Here is a 14,388-nt window from a genome sequence, read left to right on the forward strand (position 1 = left end):
AAAGTGGAGACACTGAATGCTTTCTTTGCTTCAGTCTTTGCTTCAAGGACACTCCCCCGGGACTCCTCGCCCCTGGCAAGAGGACAAAGGGTCTGGGAAATGAAGGGCTCTCCCCTGGTAGATATGAGAGTGGTTTGGGAGCACCTGAGTGGGCTCAGAGCACACAAATCCATTGGTCCCGATGGGATGCATCTGCGTGTGCTAAGGGAGCTGGCAGACGTGGTCACTGAGCCGCTTTCTATCATCTTTGAAAGGTCCTGGAGAACGGGTGAGGTGCCTGAAGACTGAAGGATAGCCAATGTCACTCTGGTCTTCAAGAAGGGCAGGAAGAAGGATCCAGGAAACTACAGGCCAGTCAGTCTCACCTTTGTCCCTGGAAAGGTGTTGGAGCAGCTTGTTGTGGATGCCATCTCCAAGCAATTGGAAGAGAAGAATGTTATGAGGAGTAGTCAGCATGGATTCACCAAGGGGAAGTTATGTTCGACCAACCTCATTGCCTTCTATGATGGCATTACCAGCTGGGTAGATGGGGGGAGAGCGGTGGATGTCATCTACCTTGACTTTAGCAAGGCTTTTGATACTGTCTCCCATGACATCCTGCTAGCAAAGCTGAGAAAGTGTGGGATAGATGACTGGACAGTGAGGTGGGTTGAGACCTGGATGACTGGCCAAGTTCAGAAGGTGGTGATCGGCGGAGCAGAGTCTGGCTGGAGGCCTGTGACTAGTGGTGTTCCCCAGGGGTCGGTGCTGGGTCCAGTCTTGTTCAACATCTTCATCGATGACCTTGATGAGGGAATAGTGTCTGCCCTCAGCAAGTACGCTGATGAAAAGAAAGAAAAGAAATGAAAAGAAAGCTGGGAGGAGTGGCTGACGCACCAGAAGGCTGTGCTGCCATTCAGTGAGACCTGGACCAGCTGGAGAGATGGGCAGGAAGAAACCAGATGCGGTTTAATAAGAGCAAGTATAGAGTTCTTCAACCGGGAAGGAACAACTGGAAGTATCTGTACAGGCTGGGGGATGACCTGCTGGAGAGGAGCTCTGCGGAGAAGGACCTGGGGGTCCTGGTAGACGACAGGTTGACCATGAGCCAGCAGTGTGCCCTGGTGGCCAAGAAGGCCAATGGGATCCTGGCGTGCATTAAAAGGTGCATGGCCAGAAGGTCAAGGGAGGTGATCCTCCCCCTCTACTCTGCCCTGGTCAGGCCTCATCTGGAGTACTGTGTCCAGTTCTGGGCTCCCTGGTACAAAAAAGACAGGGATCTCCTGGAAACAGTGCAGTGGAGGGCCACAAAGATGATACGGGGCCTGGAGCATCTTTCCTATGAGTACAGGCTGAGAGACCTGGGTCTGTTCAGCCTGGAGAAAAGAAGACTGAAAGGGGATCTTATCAATGTCTATAAATATCTGAGGGGTGGGAGACAGAAGGATGTAGCTAACCTCTTCTCAGTGGTTTGTGGGGATAGGACAAGGGGCAATGGCCGCAAGATAGTACACAGGAAGTTCCACACCGACATGTGAAAGAACTTCATGGTGAAGGTGATGGAGCACTGGAACAGGCTGCCTAGAGAGGTTGTGGAGTCTCCTTCTCTGGAGATATTCAAGGCCCACCTGGACGCCTACCTGGGCAGCCTGCTCTGAGGAACCCGCTTTGCAGGAGGGTTGGACCCGATGATCTTTCGAGGTCCCTTCCAACCCCTACCCTGTGATTCTGTGAGGCAGATGGGCCACCATACAGACAGGCTAAAAGAATGTCCCAACCAAAAACGCTTAACAAAGATAAACATAAAGTCCTGCATCTGGGACAAAATAATCCCATGCAGTAGTAAAGGCTGTGAACAGACTTGGTGGGGAGCAGCCCAGGGGAATAGGTCCAGGGGGTTCTAGTCCACAGCAAGCTGAACATAAGCCAGCAGTGAATGACAGCAGCAATGAAGGCCATGTCCTAGGTTGCTTACTCCAATCTACCTGGCAAGTGTCAGGCCATACCTACAATACTTTGCCCAGATCTAGTTCCATGTTAACTCCATGGCCCAGCAGGAGTATGGGACCTCTCAAAGAGAGTGAACATGGATGTGTTTCAGCATCAAGCAGGAGACATGGGTGAGTGTACAAAAACTGTGCTAGGTTACAGTTCCTCTTCAGGCTCTTACAGATCTCCTCTTGCACTGTCCCTCTTCTCCTTGCAATCCTGAACTTCACAGCTGAGCCTTCACCAAGTAGCAGGATCATCTTGCTGTTCATACTAGTAAGAGGATGAAGCTCAAACATGTAGTGTTAAAGGGAGAAAGGGGGTGCTCTAGAGGCAGCGCTCTGAATGTGAAAACTGTGAGCATCTCCATCATGGTGTTGCTCAGCAGGACTCACTGGTCCCCAGGATACCATCAGGGAGAAGCTGCCACTAATGAAGCCACTCGGCTTTCTGCCTTTGCCTGGTTTCTAATTTAGAACCTTAGACTTCAATCTGACTTTTTAGTTCATTAATATTTGACCTGTTTACTTCCTTAGTTTTCTGGTCTCTTGTCTCATTCCAAGACTTTGTGTTCTTTAGGTTTTTGGCTCTGATGGAAATAATAAGCATTCAGAACCTCAGAAGAAGGTATGCAAGCCCATAGAATGAGTATTATTGAATACCAGCCATTTCACTCTGCTGTCCATTAATGCCTAGATGTTTTTTTCAAAATTAGTAGGAATGGTAAGGATTGAAAGGTAGACTACCGATGCTTTAAGCACTGCTTTAAAGAACCTATTTTCTTGTGGGGAAAATTGCTGTAATATCAAATATGCAGACTTGATTCAAAGAATGGGAATTCAAAGAATTGCCATATTCTACTTTCTCTCTTTGCAACCTCTACCAGTATAGTTGTTTAATGTATTGTGCCAAATTCTCAACCATACAGCTGTAAAGCCATGCTGCATAAAATCACCCCTATTCAGCTTCATAAAACCACCCCTACTGAGCAAAGTACACCAGTGCTTGCATAACCTAGAACACAAGGCAAGATCTTACTGACTTTAATAGGACTTAAGTGAAGGTTCAGGAGCTCTGCTGAGCTTCAGCCAAAATACAGAGTACACACTAACTTTAATAGTGTTATTTTGAACTTGCCCTGTTATTAACTACAAAATAACCAGCCAAGACAACTAATTGTCACATTTTATTTCAACCTGAACAAATGGTTTGTAACGACTGAGGGCTTTTCCTCATGCCTATTTTGTACTTTCTACTCAGCAGACACTTTTATTTCTGTTTCAAATGAAACTTCACAAAATCAGTCTTTAGTTTTCAACAGGACTACCCACCTGCTCTCTTACTTGTTTTACTTAAATCCTGTCTACTGCCAACACAGTGGTATACTGCCAACACATTGTGGTATAAAAGCTAGTTTTCAGCTGCAGTTTGTGTCTCAAAGGCAGGACCTCAAATTAAGCTTTATGGGAACTAGCTGTTGGTAAGGGTTCTCATTGCTTGTGCAAAGTCAGATGATGCATTAGAATAAGAATAAATCAGGATGCTGGTCAGAGGTCTGCAAAGTTACCCATGGGAACAGGACATCCAAACGTACTAGCTGTTTTTGAAACTCTCCATTGCAATCCTAACACTAAGGCCTTATTTTTTAAATCTTCACTTGGATAAACAATGGTTATTAATTTAGTTTTACTTCTGAGACACAATGGCAGCACATTTCAGATATGATTGTATATTTACATTTGATTGCAAAAGGGCATTCCTAGCCAAAATGTAACATGAAATAATCCGATCTGTGCTTAAAATACTTCTCAGTGCCATTTAAAACTTTAACATAACTGCACACCATAAAGAACTGTTTATCAACAGCATTTAATTTGACACCAGGATGACCAAAAAAGTACCAGAAGACCTAAGATGTAGACAGTGATTTCAGTAACACATTTGTAGCCTAAGAGACTATAAGGGTCAGTGGGCTGTTTTCTTTTATCTTTCTCAGAAGAGGAAAAAAAATAAGAAAACACAGAAGTAGTCATTCATATGATTACAACTTGCAGGAGTCCTTTGACTAATTCTTCCAGTTCTTCCCCTACCTGACCAACTCTCAAACTCCTCTTAATTCAAACGATCTTAAAAAAATTTTAAAGAGCAAAACCATAAATTAAATTGCTGTAACTCTGTTGAGTTCTGTACTATTCTTTACCACTCAACAGACAGTATGAATGGGACCTATTCATATATTCAGTCCTATTAGTTACAACTATGAAGTAAAATCTCCAGAGGCAGATTGCCTCCTCTAATTTGCAGAGGTAGGATTTCACAAGACTCAATCTTAGAACAAATCAGGATCCAAAATAGCAGGCATAAGAAAAGCAAAACTTCCACTGACCTCCAAAAGTGTTTTGCAGGAGTAAGGTCTATACAGAATCCCACACAGACCAACCATACTCTGTTTGAAATCTCATACATACTGTACTTTGACAGACTGTGGTGCACATACATAAAGCTTTCAGGTTGAAACTCAAGATTTGAAGTGGGCATTGTTCTTGTAAAATTGTTGACCAGCTGTGGGACTCAGAGTCAATCTCAAGAGTATCTGTCTCAGAGAGCACTTCTACTAAAATTCAGCAGGAATTATATCTGCAGGAGGACCTCAAGATGCAATTTACACCAGATGGAATAAATGCCAGATCTACATGTCTTAAATTCTGTTTTCAGAATTTGCTTCTCCAGTATTACATTTATCTTATGTACATCTTTTTAGACTGAATAAATATTCCTCTATGCATAATCTATCACACAGGATTTGTTCAACACAGGTTTTGTTCTAAAGACTCTTTTGAACAAAAACTTCTAAAGTGAGACCTTTTAGTATACTTTAACAGAAATATTCTGAGAACAACTACCTTACATTAAACAACACACAGGATATTGTCATTGCGATCTATCCTTCTACAGGCAAGTTAGTGGTGAGGTCCTAAATAGAGAGTAACTTTGAAATCACTGGCAATTGCAAAGGCAGGTTATATCTTTAGTCTATAATGAATCAAGTGCACCAGAAATTCACAAGCCAAAAATTGTTTCAATGAAACCTGAAATAAAATTATTTCTGGATTTAAATAATAGACAATAGAGTCTACCAGAAGAAACCTAATAAGAGAAAGATGAATGCTGGATCTACGGCTTGGGTTAAGGAAAAACAAAATGCATATGGACGATAAAAGGCATAAGAAGAAGTTTGTAAAAATGGTAAATATTGAAAATACCAGCATTTCTTTTTAATGATATGAATTTGTAGCACTATATTACCTGCCTCAAAAATAAGCATCAATTTATGGGTATTATTTTATTTACAATGCTCTCCTTTTCAAGTATCCATTTCTCTTCAGAGGGAAGCATCGTTCCCTTGACATAAGAAGTTCCCATGGGGGTGGCAATACTTTGTATTGCCTTTCAAGTAGCCTTGTGTTTAAGAGACGTCTTCTGTTCTTCAATTAATCTGTTGTAATATTTACTCACTCTAACCTAATTCCTTGGAAAACACCTCTAATTCTACTTGTTTCCAATTCTCAGAGACTGATTTTAGTGTCTTATGTGAATATACATTTTAGTGCACACGAGTAGTCTACAAGAAAGAAGTGCAGGCAAGTACACATGAGTAGTCTACAAGAAAGAAGTGCAGGCAAGTCCACTAGAGTTCCTCTTTGGTCCACAAAGGAACTTCCAGGATTCATATTGTCTTGAGACAGACAGGCCCATTTCTCTTCACAGGAAAAGCATAGTAGTCAACTTAGACCTATCACCAAACTTTAAGATGGTGAAAGGTGGATGAAAGGAACCCAGGTTCTGGAAATGAATTCCCAGAGATGCTGAGATCACACAGCTCCCACTAACTGCATTTCACTTGTGGTTACTACTCTGTGAATAGTTCTCATGGTTTTCCTATGAAGTTTGTGAGACATGAAGTATTAGTTACAGCTTCAGTGCTAAAATCATATTATTATCTGGAAATCTCAGTTTTCTTTTAAGGAAAAAAAAAAAAAAGAAAAAGAAAGAAAAAAAAGCACAGCTGCTGCAGCTGTGGAAAAATAAAACATTAAACAACCCAATGCCAGAGGGCACTGGATCCCAATCTTTAAAAAACCTTGTGACTTCAAAAAAGCTACTCTTAAGATTTCTGGAAACTCAAGGCATGATTTTTTAATAACTCAAGCTTACAGTTCTGGCATCATTCACCTTTAATTACAAAGTTCAACATATGTAAAACCCAAATATTGGGCATCTAAATTCAGAGGTGATGTATTTTGTGTGCCTTTTTAAACATCAAACTGTTACATTATCCATTATATGAAGAAACACCCTTAAAATAACAAAACCTTGTTACTACAAACTCCATTAATTCACAGTGCAGTCATTAATATTTCCTTTGTGGTTTACAGCACAGCTAAACCTAAACTCTGGAACTCATGTCAAACCTCAAAGGATTAAAATAACCAATGCTTAGATCATCCTCTTCATACTTCCAGTTTCTAAGCTTTTAAGGTACATTTGGGTTTATATTCCCTCTTTCCCTGAAACAGGAAGAGGTAAAAATCTACTTTTTGTCTCATTTTTCTCTTGCTTTTTAACATAAGTGGGGATTTTCATTCAAGGTCACAGATTCAGAAGCAAAGGTTTTCAGATTTTTTTTCTCTGTCTGCGATAAAATTTCAAATCTCTGTCTTGTCTCAATGGTATCCTGTGCCAGCTTGTATCCCACTGCTGTCCTGCTAGACAAAAAGCCCTGGGTGTTAGCCTTCCCTTCGATAGCCTACATGGCACTGTATTGATACTGGCTTTCTAAATCAGAGTAAGCGTTAATAATCTGCCATTGCATTCATTATTTAAGAAGAATATCCATGTAAAAGCTTCAATCAGACTCTTGAAAACATCTATCAAAAAGCCTGAACTCAAGGTGCCAGCTTGCACTTGTCTCTTTCCCTGAATTTTCTTGAATGTTTGCTTTTCTGTGAGGAATTATGTGCACTGGCCAGTCTCACAGTCATTAGCACTGAAGAGAGAAGGAAATCACACTTACAATGGGCTCTTGAAGCCAAAGGCGGATTAGAGTTGCGAGGGTGTAGTACATCACCAGCAGTAAGATTGGATTAGCGTGGTGATACCAATGCAACTCTTGATTCTTGATGATCATCCAAGTGCTTGAGCAGTTTGTCTGAGTAAGAGAAGTGACACCAAACAACCTGTGGATATATATATATATAAAACAAAGTTAGAGAATAAACATCAAAACTTATATCGCTTAAGAATATTTTTGTGTACTTATAATACTCATTGTCCTGTTTAGATCTTATCTAAAATGCAGTGGATATTTTCATTCCACAATATTTAGTGAAAAAGAATGGTCTTTTGCACTTAGTTTTCAACATAAAATGTGGGAGTATAATATTGCACCTATCATGTCCAATGTAAAAACTTTAAATGACCTGAGCCCTTTTGGCTCAGAGGTACAGAAAAGGTGGAGAGAGAATCTAGATGCATGGCCATTTGGCAAATCACAGTAACGTGGCATTTCAAAGTGATTTAGTAAACTGATATACAACACCATTCCACACACTCTGCCAGGACGGAAGTGTAAAGCACATCTCCTTAGCACATTGAACAGCTTACTGAAAATTAAAAAAGAAAAAAGATAAAACTATTAATAATTGCTGTCTAATCATATAAAAAAAACTTATAGACATACAGAGCTCCACTGAATTAATGGCTTTTGTGAACAATGGAAAACATTTGGCAAAGCAATTGCTCTGAATGATCATATCATTGAGAAAAAAAAAAAAAAGATGAAAAATTTATTCCATAATTAGTATTAATGTAGTTGCAGAATTAATTATATGTTTGACAATTTCTTGAAAAACTGGGATTTCAACAAGAAACTTATGCCAGAAAAAAAGAAAAGCACTTAAAAATTAAAAAACAACAACAAAAAACCAACAACAACAAACAAACCACAACATTTTTAATTTAAGACAATATAATAGATGCTTTATACCTGAAACAAAACCAGTAGGAAGTCATCATTAATCTGTTGTTTTTTTTTAGTCTAAAATATTTTGCAGAGTTCCAGAGCTAGTTCATAACATCACCATAGCACATATAAATTCATTATATCAGGGTTTTTTTGTTGTTTGTATGTTTTATTGACAAGCTTCTTCTACAATGTGTATGAGAGTTTTTGATTTTTAGAAGAAATAGATTTCATCTAAGGTTAAGGAGAATAATTTCTTGAAGGAACAAAAACCCCAAACTATGGTAATTCTGAAAGAATAAAACAAATACATTAAAATATATTTTTTATCATTTGTTTGTTTGCTTGTTTAATGCTAGGGGATTTAATCATTAATAGTATATGTCTAAAAGATTACTTCTTCTTTTACTTCCAACACAACAGGGTAAATGAATACAAACAATTAGTATGATATTCAACAAGAGATGTACTGCCTGAAATCTGCCTTTTTAATGCTATAAAGTGAAAATCAAGTGAAAAAGAAGAGGTTATGCCTGTTCATTCACTGGGGATTAGTGGCTTGGGTATAATACCATTAACTGCCAGAACTAGTACTCTATAGTTTTTTTATTAAAAAATTTATCAGAACTCACTTCTCACTCTGATTGCCAACATGAGCCAAAGGCTCTGAGTAATTTTCAGAGCTTTTGGGTGGATCCAAGGTTGGAAAAAAAATAATAAAAAAAAAGATTCTGCATACAAAATAAAATGTTGTAACTTCGAGGAGCTGACAGACCTGTTGTTGGAGTTGACCCAGATTCAAAATTCTGTAGCATCCAAGCAAATTCAGAGCCAGTGTTACAGTTTGGCTCCATCTGACCAAAATACATGCTGGACTGTATTCTGTTCATATTTCTATCAGCACAGGGGAACATCTTGTTTTGTCTACTTTCATCTCTGCCATCTGACTTGAAATTTTTCCCCATCAGTGATCAGGATTGTTGAGCTCCTTATTAGTTTCATCTTCTACCTCTATGTCATAATGCATTCCTTCATCTTTGTTTCATTTTAATATTTTCTGTGAAAGCACAGTATGAATTACCCTACTTCTGTTTCATAAATGTCTCAGAGTCAGAGTGCAATTCAATTCTTACTGAAGTGAGAAGTCTTTCCATTGACAGTGAGTGCTGAGTATTTCCTACAGAAATCAGGGTTAAAACAGTTTCTCAACCCTTCTGCCAGGCAGACCTGATCTTATTATTACATATTCCATTCTTCTGTATAATGTACTATAAATATAAAGTCTCAAAAACTTGTGTTTTCCTTTCATCTCCACTGAAGAAGCATTCCACATGATCTTACCAGTTAGGAAAACTTATTACGTGTCAGTTAAATCATCATTGTCTTAGTTTCATCTGTTTCAAATTATCCACACTTTCTACTATGGGACTTAATTCTGCTCTCATCTTGTCCTGCATTCACCATATACTAACAAGTTATAACATATCTCTTCCCTCTTAGCTGTGATCTCATCCACAGTATATTTATTTATCTCATAATTCATGAACCTAGAAGAACTACTGCTCATTTCTGAGGTCTTCTGAATTTTTGAGAATTGTTAGTCACAAAGGTACTCAACACATTTCCCATGAACCACATTCAAAACACTCTGATGTCTTGGGAGTGCTCATTCTGTCTACAGGCCTTCAAAAAGGCTACAAGTTGCTACTCATTCAATATTTATGCTTGACCATTATTGTCAGTGAGACTTGCTGGTGCAGAAAGTTTGTCAAAGACATAGAGTCATCTTCTCTTATTTAAAGCTTTTAAATACACAGGAATAACTGCTGTAAAACTTGTAAGCATTTACAGCAGGTGAAATATATTAGGGCATTTCTCAGTTCTGCACACTTCATTCCACAAAGGTGTCATTATGAACAGTAGTAATCAGGATCAGCTATATTTGCCTCCAGCTCTGATCTTAGTGTGACTTTGTCTTAGCCAACATATATGTATGCCATTAGAAAACCCATAATGAGTCTTAGGTGAGACAAAAATGTCTGGATACAGAGGACAAATAAAACCAATACATGAAGACCGTCTACTACTGGAAATTGTTTACCTTTCAACAGTCTGAATTTAACTTCATGAACAAGTGGAAGTTTGTTAGATGCAATACATTCACTTTTCTATTCTTGCAAAGAAGCAAAAATTGTGTTTTTCAAAGTCCTCATCAGTATTCTGAAAAACGCATTCTATTTAAAAACATATAGCAGAAATCACAGGAAATTTTTAGAAACTATATAAAGAGCCAAAAGGAACTAGAATATCTGACTGAGGCGTGCTCTGAAATATCACAGTGAAAAGCAGTTCTTAACAGGGTGATATCTATCTATCCAATTCCTACTCCATTCACTCGTTTTCCCAGCAAAGCTTCCTGTTGAATCTGTGAATCACTCTTCCGGCAGGTGCACTTTCATCTTCTGTGACTTTCTGACAAAGCTGTAAGCTATGACCATAAAAACCAAAACAAATATACAAAAAAAAACAACCAACCAACCAACAAACAAAAAACAATCACCACACACACACAAAAAGACAACACCAAACAACTTCTGATATCTAACAAAAATTAGAAGAGCAATTTCAATTTTATTTGAAAACAGAAGCAAAAATCCTTTTATACTCATAGTGTTAACCTAAGGGGCTGTCAAAGTACCACATTTTATCACTCTATTATGCAGATTGCTAAAAAAGTCTCCACCATGCATTAGTTTAGTATTACATTAATATAGAAAAATAATTGAGAATAATAGTAAGTTGTGGTATAAAGTATGAACATATATGATTATATTAACCAAATAAATTAATTTCTCATATACAGAATTATCAAACAGAATAGTTACATATCTGTTCAGTCTATGAATTTTGCCATCCATAAAAATGGGCTGGAACCTTTTTTCTTTGTAAAAATATATCTGCCAGTTTGGATCCTGGATGAACTGATATTTTAGGAGATGACTTCAGACCAGGATTTGTCTTGTGATTTCCAAGGCCAGGATGGGAAGTAATAATTCTGACTTCCTGAATAACATAGGACACACCATAATTCTTGTATTGAACAAGTAACTTGTGGTTGGATTAAAGTTTATAGTTAAGAAAGGCATCCAATCTCAATTTCAAGTGATACCAAATCTTTTATTGCCATACTATTTCCTATAGCGTTTAGTTTCTATAATAGTTTTGTCTAGATGAGTTTTCCAGGTGCCACATCTTCCTACAATTCTGTGTACTACTTTACATAGTAATTTTCACACTACTTTTCTCTAGACAGAAGACCAGAAGTCATTTTCCTGTATCTTCTCTGAGCTTCCCAGTTTACAGCAACCTCATCCAACAAGGCAGAACATCTATAGACCACCTCCATCACGCTGCACCACTTTCATTTGTTTGCATGGCCTAGGTGTTATACTTGGACACCACCCAGATATCAGAGTAGAAGCCCATATTTACACGTTTATCTAAATACATTTGGGCTTCTTTGGACAGTTTAATGTCAAATAGGGAATAGTTGAAAGATATTTTATTGCTTCAATATTAGACCTGCAGTTTCTGAACTGGTCAGTGCAAAATCTTGATGTACCAATACACCTGTAACCTTCCCTCTATTTTGTCTTCCCAGCATGTTCACCAGTTCTATAAAATTGACACTAAGTTCCTCTGAATTTTCTGAAAATGGCTCGCTGGTAGGAGGATGTGATGAAGATGGAGGTGGAGAGAGAAGAACAGAATCCCACCATGTGACAGTCTTTGGAGGCAAAGAACTCCTAAATACATGGCTACCAATGTCCACATCAATTGTCTGGAGATTCAGAAAATATAATTTGAATGAAATGAATGAATGTACTATCTTAGTGATTTCTTTAACTTGTATGAAGGACCTTTGGATGAGACTGTAGTGAAATTCTGACTGAGTTTGGCAGCTGTTTCTCTTAAGGACTGGGAACAAAAATTACATAAATAATGCCACTTTAGTGACAGAAGCAACTGCCTTACATACAATACTTATGAATATGCATAAAAATACATCAACATAACAAAAACATTCATGTCCTCTGCAGAAAGCCTCAAAGGTAATAACTTACAGTGTTTTACAGACTCTCCTCTGACTCACTAAGCGGAAGCAAAAGACATACAACAGCTTTTCTCATGAGCCCAAACTAACCCATGACAAAGTGCAAAACGCACATAAAAAAAAATCATTCAGAGCTTTCAGTCAAAGAAGACAAGCAATTCACAGTGGCAGGAAAATGTCTCATCATGTCCTGTTGATTATGCTTCCTCTGAAGGGTCTGAGAGGGCAGTAGATTCTCAGTTTCACCAGAGTGTGCTGAACCTCTCTGGAGTAATTGCAAGTGCTCATGTCTCTGTACATTGCTTTGTTTTTAGTTCTCATATATTCTAGCTGGGCTTGATGTATGTTGACAGAAATTGGTTGATTTTGCTCTCAGTTAATTGCCTTCATTGCAAACATAAAAAAGCATAAACCTGTATTCAGATTTGTCAAGCATTTTCCTAAACACCACCTATTACAAATCATTCTGGTCAGAAACACAAGGCTATGTCAATAAATTAACTGCATATGTTAATATCATGACAAAGCTTTAAATGCTCCCTGTTCATGAAAATTAAGGAAAGGAAACAGGATTTTCTTATATCCTAAAAACTAAAAGACTGGAGATAAGGAAGAAACAAACCAAGAGTTCTCCTAATACACTCAACTTTTCATTCACATTCTTAAACATTCTTTTTTCAAGGTGATAGGGCCAAAAAAAAAAAAAAAAAGAGTGAAACCAGTTGACATGGGAGGGAAAAAGGAAGAAAGGAAATCTGGACAGCTATTGCATGCAATAGGTCATCATCTGTTAGATGCCAGAAACTACTGTTTCCGTTGGAGGCAAAGGCAGGATGTCTGAAATCCTGGACCAAATGTGATTCCGCTATCTTTTGTCAAAGGAAGCAATTACAATGTGCATTTTTATTGAGAATTGTGTATTTGTTTTAATTAGCAAGTAAATATATCCATTAAAGTAGAAACTATCTGAATGATTTAGGCACAAGTATAAAGTGTTGTAATGCTCTTTTTAAAGACAACCATGAAAATTTCTTTAAGGTTGCTAAATGTAATGTAGTTTTAGTGGGTTGGCTGCCTGTTTTTTTGTTTGTTTGTTTGTTTGTTTGTTTTTTGGGTGGCATTGATTTGGAAATTCAAGACCTAACATTTTAGCAGCACTGCACCACTGATTTTAGTGGGAAGTTACAACATTGAGAATACAAGCAAGTTATGATCTCACCTCCACAGTTGCTTTGTCAATAGGGAAGAGAAAGGTACAGAGACCTGAAAAGAATAGAATAGATCTGAATGGAAATCCTTTTCTAAACTCTCTCATGCAGAGCTGCTACTAGGCATAGGTATACTGCACCATGAGTTATGCATACTGCAATATAAGCTTTAACTTGTATCATAATATAAAATCAAGATGGAATTTGGGAACAGAAAAAAAGTATGTTATTAATATCGTGCTAAGAACACTAACACACAGAATTTTGTTGAAAATTATAAAATTACAGATGATAGTTTATAATTTTCAAGACATATTCATGCCTATTTCAAGCTTTCTTCATCCAAATATTCCTGTTACTGTGTTCAACATAGTAACATTTGCTCTTTATCCACAATAAACTGGATGTACATTACAAATACTGACTGATTTAAGCAGGAAAGATTACTTCACAGGACTTGCTTCCTGTTTCAGGAAAAGATTTACCATAGACTAATAAAATAAAACAATGATGCAAGTCTGCAACTCTATTTGACATGGTAGCAGGCTGGAAATTAAATCCAGAACAGGGCAATGAAGATTACAGTTTGAAGAAAATGTCTGCACAAAGCCACTTCAGGAGCTGTATTTCCTGATTTAGTATTTATGATTACAGGAATTTTTGCTGTAGCCAGTACTGGGTTGTTATTCACAGCAATGGCATCAGAGACTTCTGCTGTGCTGGTCTGGATTTGGGAAATCCATCTTTGTAGAACTTATGCTGTAGAATTTCTGTTGGGTTTTATGAACTGTCTGAAACTTTATATCACCTGGCTATCTGTTATTGCATACTTACTGCACTCTCCTCACAAAAGGAAAAGGGAGTACTGACTGGGGCTAGGGTAGGAGGATGGACTATAAAGATGAATTGCCATTTGATTTACTGAGCTCTAAAATGGAGATGCTAAAAATGGCCAACCAAGAGAAGAAAACTAGAGATGAAGAAGAGAAGAAGAAGGAGAAAAGAAGGGGAAAGGGAAGAAGAAAAGGGAGAGGAGAGGAGAGGAGAGGAGAGGAGAGGAGAGGAGAACAGAAGAG

The 14,388-nt window shown here is 38.0% G+C and overlaps 1 protein-coding gene across 14 annotated transcripts in view; it reads right to left on the reverse strand.

The window, feature by feature from the left end:
* The window catches only part of PIEZO2 (piezo type mechanosensitive ion channel component 2), a 457,465-nt gene that overhangs the window by 98,552 nt on the left and 344,525 nt on the right, over nucleotides 1-14,388 (reverse strand). For all 14 annotated transcript variants that reach the window (XM_035318200.1, XM_035318189.1, XM_035318191.1 and 11 more), the window contains one exon: nucleotides 7,043-7,205. In XM_035318200.1, the coding sequence (XP_035174091.1) occupies nucleotides 7,043-7,205 (163 nt within the window). The remainder of the gene's footprint in view (nucleotides 1-7,042; nucleotides 7,206-14,388) is intronic.

Source organism: Oxyura jamaicensis, chromosome 2, assembly GCF_011077185.1.
Source record: "Oxyura jamaicensis isolate SHBP4307 breed ruddy duck chromosome 2, BPBGC_Ojam_1.0, whole genome shotgun sequence".
Lineage (NCBI taxonomy): Eukaryota > Metazoa > Chordata > Aves > Anseriformes > Anatidae > Oxyura > Oxyura jamaicensis.